General features: G+C 41.2%; 1 protein-coding gene across 4 annotated transcripts in view; it reads left to right on the forward strand.

Moving 5' to 3' along the window:
• MROH8 (maestro heat like repeat family member 8) overlaps window positions 1-16,756 on the forward strand; it is a 59,247-nt gene that overhangs the window by 1,209 nt on the left and 41,282 nt on the right. For all 4 annotated transcript variants that reach the window (XR_007150887.1, XR_007150888.1, XR_007150889.1 and 1 more), the window contains exons 2-6: window positions 1,951-2,072; window positions 4,617-4,762; window positions 8,762-8,884; window positions 15,414-15,493; window positions 16,466-16,610. Coding sequence is in view for 1 of the 4 variants with exons in the window: in XM_047852643.1 (XP_047708599.1) it covers window positions 1,951-2,072; window positions 4,617-4,762; window positions 8,762-8,884; window positions 15,414-15,493; window positions 16,466-16,610 (616 nt within the window). In the remaining 3 variants the exon portion in view is untranslated. The remainder of the gene's footprint in view (window positions 1-1,950; window positions 2,073-4,616; window positions 4,763-8,761; window positions 8,885-15,413; window positions 15,494-16,465; window positions 16,611-16,756) is intronic.

Below are 16,756 nucleotides of genomic sequence, written 5' to 3' on the forward strand. Positions count from 1 at the left end.
CTGCTACTGTGCTATTAAATAAAATAGATACTTACATACTAGTTATATGTGAATATCTGAATTTGACTTTAAATTAATTAAAATTAAAAGTTCCTTAGTTGTGCTAGTCACATTTCAAGTGCTCAATAGCCACATGTGGCCACTGGATATCATTTTGGACAGCACAGAATTATAGAAATTTCCAATATCACAGAAATTTCTAATGGATGGTGCTGATAGAGAATATATATATATTATATATATAATATATATATTAAGTATATATATGTTTTATATATATAATATATATATATAATATACATATATATATATATTATATATATATAACGCTTACTGGAGCACCTGAGTGGCTCAGTCGGTAAGCCTCTGACTTTCGATTTATATTCAGGTATTGATTTCGTGGTTGGTGAGATCGAGCCCTGTGTGGGGCTCTAAGCTAACAGTGCAGAGCTTGCTTGGAATTCTTTCTCTCCTTCTCTCTCTGCCCCTCCCCTGCTCAGGCTTTCTCCCTCTCTCTCAAAATAAATAAACAAATACTAAAAAAAATCTTCCAACTCAATAATAAGACAACCAGTGTTGTGCTGGAACCATCTCATACTGACTTGTGAGACTCACTTAGTAAATTTAGCAAGAACTTTTCAAATTGGTTGTTAAATACAGCTACTTGGAAAAATTAAATTATACAAACTTAACAATGAAATAAAATCTATTGAAAATGAAACTCATCATTTCGTTATTATTTTACTACATTTTACCATTGTGTATGCTTTTATGGTTGTTTACATCTATTGCAATCATGGTATAGGCACATTTGCAGCTTTACCAGATAATGCCAAATTATTTCCAAAATGGTTGTACCAATATACACTACCAACTCTGATTTATAGGAGTTCTGTGCTCCACATCTTTGTTTTTTTTTTAATGTTTATTCATTTTGAGAGAGAGAGCGAGAATGAGAGGGAGAGAATCCCAAGCAGGTTCTGTGCAATCAGCACAGAGCCTGACGTGGGGCTTGATCTCACAAACCATGAGATCATGACCTGAACTAAAGTCAAGATCTGGACACTTAGCCAACTGAGCCACTCAGGTGCCCCCCCACCCCCCCGCCCCGTTCCGCATCTTTGTCAACATCTTATATACATGCCAATGTAAAAAAAAAAATTCAGGCAATATAAAAGTTTAAATACCATAAGTTTTCCTACACGTATCCCAACATTTGTGTGTGTGTGTGTGTGTGTGTGTCTGTCCATATGTACACACACAATTTACACACATTGCTCGACAACTTGCCTTTTCATTCATTACTATATGCTAAACATTGAGAAAATAGAGATCTATTCAGTCACTCAGTCAGTTTTTATTGAACATTATCTTGTGCCTGGCAGTATTCTAGTCTCTTAGAATACATTCGTGGACAAAGCAGCCAAAGATCCTTGGCTTCATGGAACTTACATTTTTTGCAAGAGGAGATGATAAACAATATCATAAGTAAGTGAATGATACATTAAAAGGTATTGCATGCTATAGAAACAAAAAGTAGGAAAGGGTAAGGGAGATTAGGGAAGGGGAAATTGTTCTACCTCAGTTTCTTTTAACAGCAGCATGGTATTTCTTACCTATCCATTCATGCCCCATGAGGCTGACAATGTGCTAGGTGCTGGGAATACAGCCATGACTGTAGAGAAGGTTTCTGTCCTCATGGAGCTTACGGTCTGATGGGAGACAGTCAACAAACAAACACAAATGAACTTGATAGTTGTAGGTAATGGTTAAATACTATGAAAAAAAAATTAGAAACCAGCTGTGGGACTGCGTGGGGAGAGGCTACTTCAGTTAGACTGGTGACCAGTAAATGCTTCTCTGAGAAGGTGACATTTAAGCTTTCACCTGAGTGATGACATGGAAGCAGTCCTAAAATACTAACCTTTCTAATCCCCTCTTCATTCCTAGGATCTGTAGTCGGGAGGAAATAGTGATCCCCTGTGCTTCTGACAATGATTCAGGAAGTGTGGATTTGCAGCTGAGCAACTTAGAGGATGTTAAAAACGATGCAAGTAGCCTTGAACTTACAGGTGAAAGGAGGAAAGGATTTTATTTATTTATTTATTTATTTATTTTTTTTTTTTTTTTTTTTGGCAGGGACTTTTCAAGTCACATTGCTGGATAAGAGCCCTCAACTAGACTTTGACAATGAATTTGGTCCCTGCATTTAAGAGCTTGGAATATGGTTGGCAAAATGAGATAAAATATATTTGTGTAGACATATAAGAAACTGTGACAGGCAATCCTGCAGACTTGCACAGAGTCTAGGTGCTGGAAGGATTCTGATAAGAGAAAGATGGTTGTAGATGGAAACTTTATTGGGCTACAGAATATCTATCTTTTATTCTGCAAACATTCATTGAGTACCAGTTGCTGAGTGTACAGTAATGAACAAGATTGACATGTTCCCTGTCCTCAAAGAATTTGCTGGAAAGGACCAAAAAAAGTAAACATATCAAATAAAGTATGAGCTGTAGTTAATACTCTAAAATAATTATACAAAGGGCTGAGACAAAAAGTAAGGGAGATGGGAACCGATTTTAAGCCATGGTCGTCAGAGAACACCTATCTGAGATGGTGTGGTTCAAACCTGAGGGAGTCCTCCAGGATATGAAAGAACAACCCATGCAAGAAGTAGAGGAAGGAACATTCCAGGTGGATATAATAGCATGTGCATGAGAAAGGAAAGACTATTTAGGAACTACATTTACTCATTTCTACACTCAATCAACAAATATTTATTGAAGCCCTACTATGCTATAAACACTGATCTAGCTGCTGGAGATCTACTAGTGAACAGAACAAACTTATAAATAAATGACTGGAACTCAGTTTAATATGGATGATTGGGAGTGGGGATAGGGAACAGATATAAAGAGGTTTTTTAGCAGCTAGGAGGATACTTAGTCAAAACGGGCAAAGAGAGGATTTAAGAAAGGCATCCTGGCGCAGAGCCCTGAAAGATGAGTGGGTGCTAGCTAGGCAAACAGGGTAGGAAGTAGGGAAGGTGGGGAAGAAGGAGAAACATGCAGAGAGAAGGAAAGCCCATGCAAAGATGAGAGGTGATTGAGAACAGGGCTTCTAGTGCATGAGAAAAATGTGACAGTGAGTTGCAGGAATCTGCAGGAGAGGCTATAATTCAGGAGAGCAAAAAGTGTACAGAAGAAGGGTGGTAGAAACCCTCAGATGATGGGTATGTAAAGGGGGAAATAGTAAGACTGTTTCCCCGACAGGAATAAGGGATTTGGTTTAGGAAAATAGAGGAGGTAAGGATGCAAAGCAATACGAAGAGGGAAAGGATGCCACCATAATTGTCACTCAACAAAGGAATAATATTTACCAACACTTCCTTGGTGCTAGCTCTGTATCAACCAAATGAGGTAGGCTCTATTATCATCCCCATTTTGGAAATGAAGAAATATGTCCGGAGAAAGTAAGATCACACAAGGTCAGAATGCTAGAAAGAGGCAGAGCAAGGATCCAAGCCTAGGCAGACCTACTCCATAGCCTGTACTCTTAATCAAAGTATATCCCAGGTCTGGAAGGAGAGACTTCAGATATTTACTGCAACCTGGTCCAGTAGGGAGAGATCAACAAGGGGCTGCTACTATATTTTAAGCTGTTGTCACTACAGAGTCATAGACTTTTTTTTTTTAATGTTTATATTTGAGAGAGACAGAACATGAGCAGGGGAGGGGCAGAGAGAGAAGAGAGGGAGACACAGAATCCAAAGTAGGCTCGAGGCTCTGAGCTGCCAGCACAGAGCCCAACGCAGGGCTCAAACTCACAGACTGCGAGATCATGACCTGAGCCGAAGTCAGATGCTTAGCCGACTGAGCCACCCAGGCACCCCAGAGTCATAGACATTTTAATAATAAAATCTAGGGGCGCCTGGGTGGCGCAGTCGGTTAAGCGTCCGACTTCAGCCAGGTCACAATCTCGCGGTCCGTGAGTTCGAGCCCCACGTCAGGCTCTGGGCTGATGGCTCAGAGCCTGGAGCCTGCTTCCGATTCTGTGTCTCCCTCTCTCTCTCTGCCCCTCCCCCGTTCATGCTCTGCCTCTCTCTGTCCCAAAAATAAATAAAACGTTGAAAAAAAAATTTTTTTTAAATAAATAATACAATCTACTATTTAAATGCTTATTGGAGGCCACATACTGAGATAAGTCTTTTGTATTTATTACCTCACTTAATCCTCATAATAACCCTGTCTTACAGGTGAGGAAACTAAGGTTCCAAGAGGCAAACTAACTTGATAAAGATCATACAACTAATAAGTAGTAGAGCCAGGATTCAAATTAGTCTCAAACTGAGATATAAAGTCCGTGCTCTTAACCACTCTGTCATAGCTCACACTTAAAGGTTTTTGTAGCTTAGGAGGCCCTTAAAGAATGTTAAATTTGTAATTGAGAAAATTGAGACTCAGAGAGCAGAAGGGACTTAGTCAAGGTTGCAGAGCAGATAGTAAAGGTGAGACCAGGACATGCCTAACCTGATGTCCAGTGGCTCTCCCCACTAGACTGTATAACTTTACGTAGTATGGAGGCATCACCTGCTGTGTTCGTTTTGGTATTAGACTCGGACATCTCTGACATCGCTGGACTCCCTCAGGAATCGCTCACAGATAGCTTCAGACACCTGACCCAACAAGGCCCCCTCAGTGAGCCCATTGTTGAGAGGCTGATCCAGTCTATCCAGGAGTTTTTTAATGGTGACCTACAGGTATGCGCAAGCAGTCTTACCTAGTTATCCAACTTATTCCTCCATTTTAACAAATATTTTAAACATTTATTGTTTTGTTAACATGCAAATATAACTGATATTCTACACTATAAAACTTATTTATGATTATATTTTGATAATATACATATATTCATTTATAAATTGTATTTATACTTGTTTATAAAAACTATAAAATTCCTATTAAAGGAAGAAAATAAAAATAAAAGTCTTTACAAATCCCACTCTCCTAAGATAACTAATGTTAACGTTTTAGTGTATTTATTTTCAGTCTTTTTCTTCAACACATATAAATGCATGTAATTAGGCATGCCTGGGTGGCTCAATTGGTTAAGCATCCAGCTTTGGCTTGGGTCATGATCTTGCGGTTCATGGGTTCAAGCCCCGTGTCAGGCTCTGTGCTGACAGCTCAGAGCCTGGAGCCTGCTTCAGATTCTGTGTCTCCCCCTCTCTCTCAGAGCCCCCCTCTCACATCAGAGATGGTGGGAGGAAAAAAGTTTTCTAGGTCAATAGCTATAGATCTATATTTTCCTACTTAGCACAGTATTCTGTTGTTCAGGCAAAACATCCATTCATTAGTTTATTCTGTGAGAGCACATAACAGAAGAATTTATCTTAACCTTGGGCATTTCTTTTTTTTTAATTTTTTTTTTAACATTTATTTATTTTTGAGACAGAGAGAGAGCATGAACAGGGGAGGGTCAGAGGAAGAGGGAGACACAGAATCTGAAACAGGCTCCTGGCTCCGAGCTGTCAGCACAGAGCCTGACACGGGGCTCGAACCCACAGACCTCAAGATTATGACCTGAGCTGAAGTCGGACGCTTAACCGACTGAGCCACCCAGGCGCCCCAACCTTGGGCATTTCTGAGGAAGGACACCTTGAGCTCAGATCTGAGGAATGACTAGGAGACACTAGGAGAAGTTAGAATTGGAGGAAGTATTCCAGAAATAGGACATGGTATGTTTAACAACCTTGAGGCAGAAAGGAGAAGAGCATGTTTTATGAACTGAGAGAAGCCTGGTATGTTTAAGTGACAGTATCGAAGGTGTCTGTCATTTGTCAACAGACACTTAGGTTGTTTCCATATCTTGGCTGTTGTGAATAATGCTGCGGTGAACCTGGGAGTGCAGAGGTCTCTTTGAGATCCAGATTTCATTTTCTTTGAATATATATATGCAGAGGTTTTGGTTTGTAAAAATTATTCAAGCTTTACATTTCCTTTATGTATAATGCTAATTAAAAATTTTTTAGGGGCCCCTGGGTGGCTCAGTCGGTTAAGTGTCTGACTTCGGCTCAGGTCATGATCTCACGGTTTGTGGGTTCAAGCCCCACATCAGGCTCTGTGCTGACCACTCAGAGCCTGGAGCCTGCTTTGGATGCTGTGTCTCCCTCTCTCTCTCTGCCCCTCCTCTGCTCACACTCCATCTCTCTCTCTCTCTTTCTCTCTCTCTCTCTCAAAAATAAATAACATTTAAAAAAAATTTTTTTAAAGCCAGAATGTTGGTCTTCACTTTTTTTTTTTAATGTTTATTTATTTTTGAGAGAGAAAGAGAGAGGGAGGGAGACAAAGCAGGCTCCAGGCTCTGAGCTGTCGGCACAGAGCCCGATGCAGGGCTTGAACTCACAAACAGTAAGATCATGACCTGAGCTAAAGTCGGACACTAAACCGACAGAGCCACTCAGGCACCCCTGTTGGTCTTCACTTTTGACTTAAACTGTTCTTTACACTTCATGGCAGCAGAGCTTTATATAAAGCATTTCTTTGTAATTAATATAGGGATTGCATTGCTGCAGTGAATTGAAAAAAAAAGAAAATCCATTCCCTGCCTTGATCTGAACCCACAACCAGGCAGGAAAATAGATGAATAAGAAGATCGTTTTGTCAGAGTATCACAAATACCATGATAGCAATATACACATGAGGTTTATGGATACTCTTAGGAAAGGCACCTAATGCTGCTTCAGGAGGAAATGCATTTTCCAAGTCTTAAAGGATATATAGATTTTAGTCAGTAAACAAAAAGAAGTGTAGAGAATTCAGAAGGTGCAAAGACCCAGAACCAAGAAAGGGCAGCATAAAAATTCATTTGTCTAAAGCTCAGAATGCTGCAGGGCAAGGAAGAGATGAATTTGAAGAGGTTAGCTGGGGTCACACTGGGAGAGCCTTGACCTCCATGGGTTCTACTGAAAGATACTTGATAGGGAGTTACCTGATCAAATTTGCACTTAATAAAGATGAATCTGGTGATGGCTAGGGAAATAGATTGGAGGGGAGCAAACTGGAGCAGGGAAACTCAGTGTTGGATTGTTGTACTAATCTAGATGAGAAAGAATTAGGCCATGAAGTCAGCTTCTGGCTGTATGTATTGCTACTCGCTGTCCAGAGAGCTTATACCAGTTTATACTATCTCTAGCCCAGTAGAGAAAGATTAGAAGAAATTCTCTCAAGATTGTGAAATTATTGGTATCTTCTTTATACTTTATTTTCCAAGGTTTCTGTGATAGATACTATTTTTACAATCAGAAAAAGAATAATACAAAAGATTTTTATTCTTCAAATAATGACTTGTTTTTTAAAAATATTTACTTCTTTTGAGAGAGATAGAGAGCATGCATGCATGTGGAAGCAGGGGGTCAGGGGGTGTGGAGGGGCAGAGAGTGAGAGAATCCCAAGCAGCCTCCTCGCTGTCAGCACAGAGCCCCATTTAGGGTCTGTCTCATGGGCAGTGAGATCATGACCTGTGCCAATATCAAGAATCGAAGGCTCGGGGCGCCTGGGTGGCTCAGTCCGTTAAGCGTCTGACTTTGGCTCAGGTCATGATCTCACTGCTTGTGAGTTCGAGCCCCATGTCGGGCTCTATACTGACAGCTTACAGCTTGGAGCCTGCAGCCTGCTTCAGATTCTGTCTCCATCTCTCTGCCCCTCTCCAGTTTGTGCTCTGCCTCTCTCTCTCTCAAATAATAATAAAAAAAAAAAAAAAAAAAAAAAGAGTTGAAGGCTCAACCTACTGAGCCACCCAGGCTCCCAAGATCTTGCATTTTAATAGGAACCCTTAAAGTCTCAAAATAATCTTTAATGGCATGAAGAGAGCTAGAAGTGGGGCACCTGAGTGGCTTAGTTGTTTGAGTGTCTGACTCTTAATATAGACTCAGGTCATGATCCTGCGTCATGGGTTTGAGCCCCACATCGGGCTGCATGCTGAGCCTGGAGCCTGCTTAAGATTCTCTCTCTCTCTCTCTCTCTCTCTCTCTCTCTCTCTCTCTCTCTCTCTCTGTCTCTCTCTCTCTCTCTCCCCCTTCCCCCCTCTGCCCCTCCCCCCAGCTCATGGTCTCTCTCTCTCTCTCTCTCTCTCTCTCTCTCTCTCTCAAATAAAAACTAAAAAAAAGAGAGAGCGAGAGCTGGAAGTAACAGCATCAAAGGTCACATTTAGAAAGTTTAATCAGTTAATCAGTATACAGACAGGGTGGGTAGGTGGGGAAGCAAAGACTAAAGGTGGGGAGAGCCATCATGGAGCAGTTAGTAATTTAGCATTTAATCTAGCTGAGAGGGAAAACTAAATCGTAAGCCCAAGCAGGACCAGCAGATGAGGAATTTCATTCCCCTGTAATTTATTCATTACTTATAATAAAAGACTGATGCTAGAATTAATGAGATGTCAGATGTTTGAAACATTACAGGAAACTTCCCCAACGCCCTCTACAGGGGTGCCTGGGTGGCTCAGTTAGTTAAGCATCTAATTCTTGATTTCTGCTCAGGTCATAATCTCGTGGTTCGTGAGTTTGAGCCCTGCATCAAGCCCCACACTGATGGTGCAGAGCCTGTTTGAGATTCTCTCTTTCCCTCTTTCTCTGCCCCTCCCACATGTGCTCTCCCTGTCTCTCAAAATAAATAAATAGACATTTTTTAAAAGCCCTCTACAATTATCAAATGAGATTATAATATGTAATTGTGTTTTTGTCATTTTTCCACAAATTCAGAGTAAACTTGAGAAGCTGACATTCCTAAGATCTTTGTCTTCTCTCAGCCGAGCTTTACCTTATGATGAAACCGTAGGAGCATTCATCCACAGCCACATAGAGGACATTGTGCATATCCTAAATGTAAGTATTGTGACCTTATCACAAATTATCCGGACCACACAGAATCAGTGACTTGACTAACAAATGTTTTAGTGGCTTTGTATACATTATCAAATCGCTTGGCCTCTTTCATATAAATATCTGTGCATGGAGGAGAAATACTCAGGAATATCCACAAATATAATTACCCTTGAAAACCAACTAAAAGATGAGTAGAAAGGAGAGGAACAACATTTAAAATTCTCAGGAAGGGCAGCACTGCATTCTCATTAATCACGCTATAGTTGTGAGGCAAACTCTATAATCAGATGCCTAAGTTCAAGTGCCAGCTCTGCCTCTTTCTAGCTGTGTGACCTTTGGGAAGCTATTTAACTTCTCAGCACCTCAGTTTCCTCATCTATAAAATAAGAATAGCTGTATACTTCACAGAGCTATTGAGAATACCAAATAAGAAATAAATGTAAGTCATGTAGCATGATACCTAACACATATTTTACATTTGAGAAACATGGTTGTATTCATTTTACTGTTGTATTTGTACTTAACTCCAGCCACACTCAGCCAAATTCATTTATTGACTTATTGAGTGCCTCATAGTTCCAGGCAGTGTCCGGGAATTGAGGCTACAAAGATAAGACATGAGTCCTGTTCCTAAAGCCAAGCAAGGTGTAATCAAGTGTCTTGGGGACTGTGACAAAAGTTTTAAAAAGTATAGTATGAGTATGGAGGAGTTAGTGAACGGTCGATTCCATGTCAAAAGATCCAGAAGGGCTTTACAAAGGAGGTGATGCACTTAAGCAAGTGTTTAACTTTTTGATGCTTTACTTTTCTCGTCTATGAAATATCCCCTTCAGTTTCTCTGAAGCCTAAAATTCTGAATCTGAGATTTCTCACACACTTCAGGAAAATGAGTAGTTTTTTTTTTTCCAACCCACAAATCTATAAGGCTAATTAGACTGGTGATTAGTTTTCAGAATTGAAGGCTAACCAGATAACAGGTTTGTTAAGCAGTAGACAGTTATCAAGGGTCTTCTGTATTTAGAACACTGTGGTACTTTAATGAAGTATACAAATTTCCTGGAAGTATTCATCTTTGCCCTCCAAGAGTTTACAGTCCATTTGGAAGGGACCACACTTCATAAATAGGTTGAGAACTATTCCAACTAATACATCAAGAAGAGTAAAATGATATTAATGCAGATTTAAGAATGAATACAGTTTCCTACTCAGCTTCACTCCACAGAAAGAGGGTGATAGGCAGCCACAGGACTCAAAAAAATGTCACAATACCAGAATCTCACTTCTACAAGAATTGGCAGCAGTGGGCTGCCACATTTTCGACCAGCCAGCTCAGAAGATCCACAAATGCAAGTCACAAACAGCAAAAGTACACTGAATTTCCCCATACTCTGCATCTAGATCTGTCCAGCCAGTAGTAAAATACCCACTGTCAAGTATCAACCAAAATTTGAGCTAAGAAGGGGTATAACCTAGAATTAAAGATAGTTGGTGTCCATGAGAGAATTGCATGGATCATTGCATCACTGGACACGTCTACAAATTCCCTGAAAGTCCATGTGCAGGGAATAAAAGAGTACAGCTCCCAAAAACCAAGAAGAGAGGTACCTAAGAGGAGAGGCACTTCTGCTGAGTAACCTACAGGGAGGGGAAATCCATCATAAAGAAGAATCGTAAGGCATTTGCCAGTCTTCTCATGACCCATGCCAATGCATGCCTCCTCAGTATTTAAATAAAAAGAACCAAAGAAGCTATGAACACAATATGGAAAGGATGGGGGAAAAGATCTATTATGATACTCCACGAAAGAAGATTTATAAATAAGCATATGAAAAGACGTTCCCTCACTGTGATTAGGGAAAAACAAATTAAAACCGCAGTGAGATTCAACTATACACCCACTAGAATATTAAATACTGACCATATGACCCGGCAGTTCCACTCCTAGGTAAAACAAAGCACGTGCCCAAACAAAAACATGTACACAAATGTTCATAGAAGTTCAATTCATAATAGCTAAACCCTGGAAACAAATGCCCATCAACAGATGAATGGATAAACACATTATGGTATATCCTTACAATGGAATACTATCAGCAATAAAAAGGAACAAACTATTGATACATGCTACAACTTGAATGAATCTCAAAATAATCATGCTGTGTGAAAGAAGCCAGAAAAAGAAGATCTATGTCATATGATTCCATTTATATAAAATTCTAGAAAATGCAAACTTATGTAAGGTGACATCAGATCAGTGGTTACCTGAAAATAGGAGTAGAGTGGGGAGAAACAGGAGTGAGAAGTTACAAAGTAACACAAAAAAACTTTAGGGAGTGATCCATATGTTCATTGTCTTTTTTTTTGTTGTTTATTTTTATTATTTTGAGAGAGAGAGAGCAAGCCCGGGAGGGGCAGAGAGAGAGGGAGACAGAATCCCAAGCAGGCTCTGTGCCGTCAGTGTAGAGCCTGATGGGGGGCTCAGACTCACAAGCCGTGAGATCATGACCTGAGCCAAAGTTAAGAGTTGGATGCTTAACCGACTGGGCCACCCATACACCCCCATATGTTTATTATCTTGATTGTGGTGATGGTGTTTCATGGATGTACACATAAGTCAAAGTCATCAAACTATACACTTAAATATGTATTGTTTATTGTATGTCTATTATCTCAAAGTCAAAAAAGCTGTAAAAATTCTGTTGAGAACTTTAATAGAAAAGAAAAAAATGCAATGGCAACTGGGATGTAGAGTAAAGAAATGATAAGATTGGGCCTCTGGGTGGCTAGTTGGTTAAGCACTCGACTTCCGCTCAGGTCATGATCTCACAGTTCACAAGTTCAAGCCCTACATCAGGCTCTGTGCTGACAGCTCAGAGCCTGGAGCCTGCTTCGGATTCTGTGTCTCCCTCTCTCTCTGCCCCTCCCACTTGCACTCTGTCTCTCAAAAAAATAAAAATTAAAAAAAAAAAATTTAGGGGCACCTGGGTGGCGCAGTCGGTTAAGCGTCCGACTTCAGCCAGGTCACGATCTCGCGGTCCGTGAGTTCAAGCCCCGCGTCAGGCTCTGGGCTGATGGCCCGGAGCCTGGAGCCTGTTTCCGATTCTGTGTCTCCCTCTCTCTCTGCCCCTCCCCTGTTCATGCTCTGTCTCTCTCTGTACCAAAAAAAAACAAAAAACAAAAAACAAAAAAAAGTTGAAAAAAAAATTTTAATAAATAAATAAATAAATAAATTATAAGATTGATGTGAAATTAATCCAGATAGATCTTCTGATTAAGCTTGAAGGATGTGATGGATAGGGTAGACAGAAGGGACCAGTGGGTAGGGGCTTTGACTGGCAAATTACTACATAGCTCTGTCCAGGCCAGGGTTCTAGAAATAAGCAGAATAGCAGTGGGCGTGCTTTTTAGATGCTGTTGGTGGCCAACAGCAGACACAGGCACTAAGACCTACTCTACTGGAATTTTAATGGAGGCAGACCTGTCCTTAGTGCCTCTTACTTCTCCTCTGCCTGCTAGGGGCTCTACCCTAATTCTGTACCTGGGGTCCTCCACAAAACCCAGCTACTATTTTGTTGTTTGGTAAATAAAGGTACACTTAGTATTGAACAGGCACTGTATTTACTTGAGCAGCAAGGCAGGCAATGGATGAGAATGATGTGTCAGAAGACTGTTCAGTTGTATGGGTAATAAATGCTGAAGGATTTCAGAGTAGACCGAACTAATATGAAAAGACTGTCCATTTGTGCCAGCGAGAGTTTGAGCTCCCTGAAACAGAATGGTGGAGAGGAAAGAGAGCTATTTTAGGAATTAGAAGACAGAATTCTAGTTCCAGTTATGTCAAGCGCAACCCATGTGATCTTAGACAAATCATTTAGCTTCTCTGAACCTCTAGCTCCACCTGAAAAATGGAGACAATAATATCTGTCTGGCTTTCGTTAAGGCCTTTGAGACAAACTCCGTCATTTTGTTAAGACTTGTTAAGATTCTTATTGGAGAAAGCAATACAAATCAACTCTGGCTCACTTAAGTTAAAAGAAAAAACAAAAACAGCATGCTGGGATATCTCTCTTAGAATCTGAGGAAGAGGTTTAACAATCAACCCTCCAGAAGAGCATGTTCCAGGACAACTCCTGGGGTCTCAAAGGCAGGGGTTGCTCTCCAGTGACTATGACTCAAACCTCTAGCAGCTCTCAATCTGTGTCTGTCATTCTCAAATTCCAGATTCTGGGGGGCGCTTGGGTGGCTCAGTCTTGGGTTCAGTGTCTGACTTCGGCTCAGGTCATAATCTTGCATTTCATGGGTTCAAGCCCCACATCGGGCTCTGTGCTGATTGCCCAGAGCCTGGAGCCTGCTTCAGATTCTGTGTTTCCCTCTCTCTCTGCCCCTCCCCAGCTTGCACTCCCTCTCTCTCTCTCTATCTCTCTCTCTTTCTCTCTGAAAAATAAATAAACATTAAAAAAATTAAAATTCCAGATTCTGGGAGAGGGAATCCAATTGGCTCAGACTGGGTCTGTTCTCCACTCCTTCATCAATTAGGTATGTTTGGGGGCAGCATCGTATAGTAATGACATGATTTCTGGGCATCCCTGTCTGTGTATTGGAGGCAGTTCCCAGAGAAAGAATGATTGCTGTGCTCTGGATAGTCACCCAAGAGGTTTCTACTACACAAATACTTTACAAACAAAAAATAGCCTCTCACTTCTGAATTCCCTATAGTGGTTAGCATAATTGTGAACAAATAATAAGACTTTCATACCCAACTGATTGTAAAAAGGGATTGTAGGCCTGGTGGTTTAGTTACGAGGCGCTGCCTTCATCCAGTGTGAGGGGTGTGGCTGCAGGAATGGAGAATCAGATATTGTACAGAGCAGGCAGTGGCTGTCATCATGATTGATTGGATGTGGGAAATGAATAAAGCAGAAAAAGAAATCATGTCTTTTATGAGCCCTGGGAAAGAGCACCATTGATAACAATGGAATGCTGGGAAGGTGTGTCCTTTGAGGGGAAAGATAATGAATCCACTTTTAAACACCAAGTTTTCAGGTCATAGCAGTGATCTTAGTGGTGATGCCCTTGAGATAACTGGATGTGGGCAAGGAGAGCCCTGGGGGGCTGAAGGCAGAGTCTTATGCTTTGTCCCTTCTAGACTATAAAGCCATAAAATTAAGTGAACTCCTTGAGGAAATAAGGAAGAGCATCAGGCCACCAGCAAAATTTGACCAGCGTTGGAAAGTGAGAAGAGAAAGAGAAAAGTTGGGAAGGGTCAAGAAAGAGAACACAGTAATATTTATTGATCACTGCCTCCTGGACACTATTCTAAGTTCCCAGTGAGGCTTTTTGGTGGCAGGTAAGAGACATCCACTCGAGGCAGCTGAAACACAAAAGGGGAGATTTGTTCTTAGTTCTGAGAACTGAGTGCTCCCAGAGTTCACATACTCAGAACTTTCTCTCCATCTCTTATCTTTGCTCCTTTGCATACATTTTCATTTCTCTCTGTCTCTCCCCTCCCCTCTCTTCTCCAAATTCTCCCTCTCTGTTACCCTGTTCATAGGGCACAGTGTTCCCAAATTTAAAATATTCTCCTCTTAATAGGCCAGCTACACTGAGATTGAAGCTCGTGGTCTCAATTCCAGAGTGCTGAGACAAAGAATCTAATTTACCTTAGTGTGTACTCCTTTCTGGATAAGCTGGGATTAGTGGGACAGGACGACTTAGCAGAAACATGGCTGTGAGGTACCCATTCCTATGACCCAGTTTCCAAAGAGTCTGGCTAGACAATCCAACAAGGCTTCCAGTATAACCATTTACATTTGCTATTTATATCAGCTCCTGAGACGGATCTCTATACAGATAAGGAAAGTCAGGCCCAGGGAAGTTAATACATTCAGGGTCCCACAAGGAGTGGGTGGCAGAGCCAGTGCCCAAACCCAGCTGCTGTCTAGCTCCTAACATCTCTGTTTTTTCTTCTCTGTCACTCTGCAGATATTTCCAACAAAGCAAGGCAGCTTTCCCTCTGCCAATGTGGACTTTGGAAAGCTAGTCCTTTTCTAGGACAGCCAACATAATAATATTAGGCACTATAGCAGAGTGCTGTTTAGTAGAAACAGGGGTTCAGATGCCTCAGCTGGAAATAATCACAAGTAATAAAAATGACGAATAACAGACACTAACAGTTATCAAGGGCTACTAAGTATTATGAACTAGCTCCTTTAGTATCCACAACCACCCTGTGATGGCAAATAGTACTGTTACCACCTCATTTTACAGATGAGGAAACTGAGATACAGGAGGTTAAATAACCTGTGTCAGCTCAAATGACTAGTAAGAGGCAGAGCCAGGCCTCAGGCTCTGGCTCCAGAGAATAATCTTCTAGCCTGGCCACTGTCCTGCTGCCAGTCCTGTGGAACAAAGGAGCAGGGCCCAATGAAGTTCCTGCTGTTGTTCTTGAAGGCCATCTACATTTCTGATCATCTGGCCCAAGGACTTGGCACATTCTTGACTCTTTAAAGTTCTTTCCCTCTCATTGCAGATGCTGGTAGAAGAGGAGCTTCTGCATTCTCTCTTCAGCCCTGTGCACCAGGAGGTCTTTGTCACCATTGCTGACCTCAGGTGATACCCATATGCCCCCGCCCACTACACATGCCCCAGTTTTTCATTCAGGGTCAATACCAGAGCCAACTGACATGTTCCATATTTTGAACTTTTGCAAACAGTTTATATAGGGAAGGGGAAGCCAAATCCATGTTTTGTGTGTGTGTGTAAGAAATTTGATTTCATATATGCTACCGTCCGTATCTGAAAGACCTTATTGGAGCCTCTTTGGAGTTCAGTTTTGTCCAAAGTATATTCATTGGAAAGTTACTCTCATTTATGTTTCATGACAGTACAGTTCCATAGTCCAAGAAATTTGGAGGGGCCTGCTGTTTGTCTTTCTTGGAGATTTGTATGGCATACTAACTTATTAATGATCCCAAGAAATCCTGTAAAGTTTTTTTCATATTTATTTTTTATATATCTGGAGAGAGCACAAGCAAGGGAGGGGGGCAGAGGGAAAGAGAGAGAATCTTAAGCATGCTCCACACTCAGCACAGAGCCTGATGCAGGACTTGATCCCACGACCCTGGTATTATGACCTGAGCTGAAATCAGGAGTCAACCAACTGAGCCACTCACTCACCCCTGTAGTTGAAAAGTATTTTTGAACTTGGCCCAACCCACCATTCTCCAAACTAACAAATGTTCAGCAGAACACCCTTTGGCAAGTTGTGGTTTACTATGTTAGACTGTAGCAGGCTTTTCTCCATGGTTGAACTGGAAAAACCCTGGAAGGATGTCACTCCAATAACCTCTTGGGAAGGCGGGGAGGGAGAGGGGAGAAGAATGGAGCCTCTGAGCCCTGAAACTCTTCCTCTAACCTTTTATGAGATTTGTCTAAACAGGCTAACAAGCACGCCATTTGTCTCTTCCATCAGAATGATACACCAATTGGTCCACCCTTTCCTCTTGGGTTACTTTGATCCCTGCTTATCAATGTCAAATCAGATTCTTCCCAGCTCACTACTCCCAAACTGTCTTTTTTTAGTTACCAAGATGTCCATTTGCTACTTGGCTCTGAAGATCGAGCTGACTTTTTCAGTCTTCTCACAAAAAGTATAATCACTCTGCCCCCTGTAAAGACTCTTACCCAGCTGGAGGAAATCGTGCCAAGTGGATCCTACAACACAGAGGTAGTAACCCATGCTTTGCTTTAATAACGTGCCATCCACAGCGTCAGCTGATCATGGCCTTTGATAGTGCATTTGATTTTTTGGAACCAGCCAAAAATCATTTAAGCCAAATCTGGTGAATAAAATAGGGAGTTAAATTAAATAGC

This window comes from Prionailurus viverrinus, chromosome A3 (genome assembly GCF_022837055.1).
Source record: "Prionailurus viverrinus isolate Anna chromosome A3, UM_Priviv_1.0, whole genome shotgun sequence".
Taxonomy (NCBI): Eukaryota; Metazoa; Chordata; class Mammalia; order Carnivora; family Felidae; genus Prionailurus; species Prionailurus viverrinus.